The following is a 6,122-nucleotide window of genomic DNA, read 5'->3' on the forward strand; positions in this document are numbered from 1 at the left end:
TGACAAGCTCTGTAGATCAAAGGGGTGCTATCCATTTGGTTTTCTCTGAGAAATCGTTCTATAAGCAGACATCAAACCAGAAAGATCTCACTTCGACTCAAGCTAGTGTTAAGTATCGTTGTGCTGCGTTTCTTCCTCGGAAAAAGTGCAAAAATGCTAAATTTGTTAGGATCTAGGCTATCAAGTATTTCGTTATGTTCATCTCTGCCTTTTGGCTTATTTCGGGACCCCAATGTAATCCCGAAGGTTTTGAGGATAACTCAAAATTCTCCTTGTACATTGTCTTGTCTCGACTCGCGGCCATTATGGACGGGTTCTCTGCTCTACCGAAACAACGAGAAGAGAGAGAATGTCAAGAATATTTACGATGATGGAGCTCAAGGCGAATACTCCTTCACAGTCGAGAACAAAGAGAAGTAAGTCTTGCATTGAATGATATTGTTGAATGAATGCCTTTTGTTTTAATATGTATTTTGGCATGTACCTACCTAACATCTCTTTGAAACTGGAACTCTGCCTTGTGGGCTAACTTGGAGTTCTCTGGTGTCTTGTCACTCTTCAACTCTTGTGAAGTTGTGATGTTAATCTTCCTTGAACTTTGCACAAATTTGATGAATAATATACTATGTGTATTTGGTACTAACATGTAATTTTGATTTGCATGTTGAATTTTATTGAAAATTTGTGGTTTTTGTGTCACTGTTTATGATGTTATGTTGCCAGTTTGTAATCCAACTTTATCATAAGGCTAGTCACAAATCAATTTGGGCTATTATTTGCTCCAATCATTCTAATGTTGTAAGGTTATGCTTTAACAGGCAAATTTTTTGTAGGAAAGAACTAAGTAATAAGCCTTTAAAGTTTATACCTACTATAGAATGCCAATTAGAATTGTTTGAAATTATGTTTTTCTAATTGAATTATGGAATTGAAGTTTTTTAAGTATTCTAAAGCATTGAAGTTTGATTGAACTACGATAAGATATTTTTGTTGAAATTTATTTCTTAATCACATGGAATTTGTCAAATTTTTTCATCATCCTATATTCCTATGCTTTTAACATATTGGGAATTATGACTAATAAAATTGAACGACTTATTCATTTGTATTATTATTATAGTAGACAAGTAGAATAAGTAGATTAGTAGCTTAGCTGTTCCTAATTGTAAATTTGTTCAAGAATCAAGAAAATGATGAGAGAATCAGTAAATTGTTTGAGTTCAATTCTCCTTCAAAATTAAGATGGTATGTAAATGTAATTAAAACTGAAATTAGAGCATCATAGATTTGAGGGAAGAAAGGTACTTGTAAGTTGTACTCTTGTACTTGTAGAGTGTAGAGTGTAGACACTGTGAATGTCATTGAAGTTTTTCTTAATTGTTTTAAGATTTAGGTGTTTGAATTCCTACAAAAAATTCAAGTTATGCATTATAATTGTTTTCTTAGTTTTAAAGTATGTATGTGATAAAGTTGGATAATGATTTGCATCACATTTTTGAGTGATGGACTGATGGTAATTTGTAAGAAATGTCTTATTGGTCTGCAAATTACTCTTCAAAAGTACTAGATCAAGTATATATAGAATTGGGTCTTGTATCAAAACAAAGAATTGAATATCAACTTCAAAGTTGAGTTGATGCTACCTATGTTATCATTGGACATTGATCACTATCAAATGGAGCTTGTTAATCATTGTTTTAATCTCTTAGATCATTGCAATGGCCGTACTTTCACTTCTATTAGACTGCATTGTGATTGTAAAAAAAAACACCTTTCAAGAGAAGCTTTGCTTGCTAAAGAAAAATCTTATTGCATGTTTTGTCAAGCTGAAGTGAACTTGGTGAATCATTATTACTTGATAATGGATCAATGGCTGATTTTATTATTAGACTTGGGAGTTGGGACAATGGGAATGGTTTAAGATTGTAAATCAACAAACTACCTAAATAACAGAATGCTGCACTTACGGTTTATTCTAAGAATATGACTGGAACATACTGAAATTTGCAGCATTATTTAATGGTTATTAGATGATTGTAAGAGCTCTTTTTAAAACTTGGTATTTTCATGTTTTTTTAGGTTTGATGGGGTCTTCCCTGATGAGAACACACCAAACATGTTGTTTGATGATGTCAAGTTTTCTGATCTTCATATACTTGAAATAAAAGTTTCCAAGAACAACACAATCATGGGGGTCTTTGATACCAAAGGTAGGCTGTAGCTTTTTAACCATTAATAGCTCAGACAGTAAAAACACATTGGATTATTCAGAATCAGATCATCTTTCATTATCTTGGCTCTCAATTTTCTGTCACTTTATCCATCTGTAACTTGGTCGTCATGGCATTGTGAGATAGGAAAGCAATTTCTGCCATGCTAATGTAATGTTAAATGAGGTGAAGAGATTTTTATGACATTATTTGCTTGCAGGTAAGCTTCTGATGAACCGGTCGTGTCGCTCTGAAGGCTTTAGACACGCACGCAAGAAGACAGCCATTGCTGCACAGGCCACCGGCTTCAGTCTTGGAACTGTGAGTCATGAGTGACTTTTGGAATCTCAAAAATGAATATTGGTGCACAAGTTACTAACACATAAGAAATAAGTCTTGTAAATTGTTGAAGAAAACTAGTTGTATTGCATCATTAATCATGATATCTTTGAGTCCATGTATCATTATTCATTGTGTGAAGAGACAAAATATCATTTCTAGGTGCCAAGATAAATCTTATATTCCTTGCATTGTGATTTACTGAATGCTGCTTCATGAGCATTATTTTTGTCTTTTATTAAGGCTGAGTTGATTAATTGAGATTGCTTCTATTTGACTGGAATCAGTGTAAATTATTATTTGCTCATGCTCCTATACCCTTATTAATTAATATATATATATTAATGAATGTTGTACACTTGTACCTCATATGCTTCTTATGGTAGCTCCTAATGCTTTCTTATGGGACCAGCGCAAAGAATTGAAATTTCTGTAAAATTTACTATAAATTATATTATGTTAGTTACTCCAACCTCCATGTGGCTTATCCTCCCCCTATTGCTTTGCAGTTGATGTACCAGGCCGGCATTAAGACGGTGCGAGCCAGGATACGAGGACTAGGATCAGGCAGAATTGTAAGTGGTACATAAAGTTGATTGCGTTTTGGTACCAATTTACTGCATAGTTGCTGCAAAATTCTTGTCTTCAATATGAGCATTAAATTATCAATACCATTACTACTCCACAATGTACCATGGCAATACCATGACTAGCACTGCTTGGAAATTGGTACCGCACTACACAACCATTACAACTATAAAACTGTCAAACTCAACACCTAAAACTGCTAATTGTTGACTTGACAAAACCGGTGCAATTTTTTTCCTGCACTATATTGCCCAATCACTGCTCTGCACTACATTGCTACATGCTACTACAGTCATTGCTCTGCACTACAGATCCACTACAGTCATTGCTCTACTCACCATGCCACTACAGTCATTGCTCTATTCTACCTTGCTAATACAGTCATTGCTCTCCATTACATTGCAAACTCAATCTTGGTACAACTTTGCGAGTGCAATCCTTGTGCGACATTCAAATGCAATTTTTGTACAACATTGCATGTGAAATCTTTGTGCAACATTGCAAATGCAATCTTGGTACAACATTGCAAGTGCAATCTTGGCACAACATTGCGAGTGCAATCTTGGTACAACATTGCAAATGCAATCTTGGTATAACATTGCAAGTGCAATCTTGGCACAACATTGCAAGTGCAATTTTGGTACAGCATTGCAAGTGCAATCTTGGTACAGCATTGCAAGTGCAATCTTGGTACAACATTGCAAGTGCAATCTTGGTACAACATTGCAAGTGCAATCTTGGTACAACATTGCAGTACAACATTGTGGGTGCAATCTTGGTACAACATCGTGAGTGCAATCTTTGTACAACATTGCAAGTGCAATCTTGGTACAACATTGCGAGTGCAATCTTGGTACAGCATTGCAAGTGCAATCTTGGTACAACATTGTGTGTGCAATCCTTGTACATCATTGTGAGAGCAATCTTTGTCCAACATTGCAACTGCTATTTCTCAACATTGATTTGACAGTAGTTGCTGAACTATGCAGAATTGATACTGCAATCCCAATTTTTACAATATTTCGTTTGCCTCTGCAATCGTTGTCTTTTACCACATTATATCTACACTCATTGCATTTTGTCACATTGCCTCTGCAATCATGGCACATTGTCACATTTCGTCTGCAATCGCTGAACTATACCACATTGCCTCTGCAATCACTGCACTTTGTTACATTGCCTCTGCAATCATTACACTTTGTAACATTGCCTCTGCAATCATTGCACTTTGTCACATTGCCTCTGCAATCATTNTTGTCACATTGCCTCTGCAATCATTGCCACTTGTCACATTGCCTCTGCAATCACTGCACGCAGCTACATTACCACCACTTTGTAAGAGTAGCCCTTAACGCTCAGTTAGAGTGAATAATTCTGTCGCATGTTTTCCTGTAGTGATTTTTTAGTGTAGTTTCAAACTTGTTGAATATCTTAAGAATTCTCTTTCAACTTATCTTGATACTTTGAACAACGGGATGAAAATCTTAGGTGTCAATGCTGTTAATTATTGCAACTCAAAATTTCCTCATTATTTTTGTCCACCTCAATTTAATACTAATAATTTTGACCCCCATAATTTCAATATAGTCGCAAAATGTTGAATAATTTTTTTTCGCTTGAACAATTATCTGGTATTATTTACGAAATTTTGTATCATTCATATTTTATATTAAATTCAATTTTGTTTTATTTGAAGTAATCAATTGTATTAATTTCTTCACATGGGTCCGTAGCAATACCTATATATACGTTTTCATATAAAGTTCTTACTTTCGTGATGCTTGTTAATACATGAATGTTTTTTCATCTATTGTCGACATTGAATTGATTTTTATGTGAACCTACTCAGTCCATTGATGAAGCTTGCTTTTTCATACAGTGAAATTTGAAATTAAGAGGCAACGTCCATACCTTTTTGTTCGATCAATTTTTCAACTTGTCTAGTAAACTTGTCATAAAAGACATTAATTTTTTACGTTGTCTTTAGCGCTCACGCTTTCTTACGTCATTATTTTCTGTATCTTATAAATATATATGTACAGGTGCCTATACTACCTGATCACGTCCGATGATGCGAGATGTATAAATGTTACGCATACCGTCATATTATAACACATCAACGAGCAGCTTTTACAGTGGTTGAGGCATTTTAATCATGCCATGGTAGTAAATACATTTTCAACTTAGTGGTTCACAGTAAATATTTTCCGTTACAAATTTGATTCATCTGCAGGATTTGGTTTCATTTTTGCTTTAGGCTTTTTCTTGGTCACTTTATTCTCGATAACGGAGCAAGGTCTGAGCTTATTAGATCTTTAAATAATGAAGTTTAGCCTTTTGTTCTGTTGTGAGAAGCCAACTGTGCAAATATTTTGTTCACAATTTTTTTCATCACTATCTTCATCTCGTTCATGTATTGAAGAATGAATTTCTTTGAATTCATCTAATTATACGTCCATTAAATGGTATCTAAATTTAGCCACCCTCCAGTTCCATCTGAAGTAACGTGAAAACGGAGAGTTGACAAATTTGAAGTCTTTGATTTTCTTTAAATATTGCAATGGTGGCGTTTCTTTGTGGCTTCAAATGTTGAGAGATTGTTTTCAATTGACATCTGCGTTCATTTCAACTTTTTTATTGAAGAATGAAGCGAATTGTTGCTATAGAATCTTCATTTATTTCTTGACTTGCAGAGTAACTGAATTGAACCCAGCTTAATTTATTCTTTTTTCTTGTTGATTTCAGGCCGGTATCAAAGGAATATCTCTATCCGGCGTCAATGTGGTGGCCATATCAGACTTTACTGATATCAACTACACCAATGATCCTCGACCGAAGAAACGAAGACGTATTTAAATGGAGTTCTCTAGTCACGTATTTTGTTAAATAAACATTTGAATCGACATGGTTTTTTAATTATTCTTCTGTGAAGTTAATCGAAAATAGCGAACGTCGCCAAGCTTTATTTTAATGACAATAGTAACA

General features: G+C 34.6%; 1 protein-coding gene across 1 annotated transcript; it reads left to right on the plus strand.

Annotated features, from left to right (window-relative positions):
* Positions 1–26: 26 nt before the first annotated feature.
* LOC108664902 (30S ribosomal protein S11) lies at positions 27–6,040 on the plus strand. The gene is made up of 5 exons (XM_018151599.2): positions 27–416; positions 2,080–2,210; positions 2,431–2,531; positions 3,059–3,124; positions 5,883–6,040. Exons 1-5 carry the CDS (start codon positions 154–156, stop codon positions 5,991–5,993), a joined length of 672 nt encoding a protein of 223 aa, XP_018007088.1. The 5' UTR covers positions 27–153; the 3' UTR covers positions 5,994–6,040.
* The last annotated feature ends 82 nt before the right edge of the window (positions 6,041–6,122 follow it).

Source organism: Hyalella azteca, unplaced genomic scaffold (genome assembly GCF_000764305.2).
Source record: "Hyalella azteca isolate HAZT.00-mixed unplaced genomic scaffold, Hazt_2.0.2 contig17509, whole genome shotgun sequence".
Lineage (NCBI taxonomy): Eukaryota > Metazoa > Arthropoda > Malacostraca > Amphipoda > Hyalellidae > Hyalella > Hyalella azteca.

Excerpts from the sequence above, each read along its gene's own strand:
- LOC108664902 (XM_018151599.2), top strand. The coding sequence starts at position 154 with ATGCTAAATTTGTTAGGATCTAGGCTATCAAGTATTTCGTTATGTTCA. Across the intron at positions 2,211-2,430 it reads GGGGGTCTTTGATACCAAAG|GTAAGCTTCTGATGAACCGG; the intron begins GTAGGCTGTAGC and ends ATTTGCTTGCAG. Across the intron at positions 3,125-5,882 it reads GACTAGGATCAGGCAGAATT|GCCGGTATCAAAGGAATATC; the intron begins GTAAGTGGTACA and ends TGTTGATTTCAG.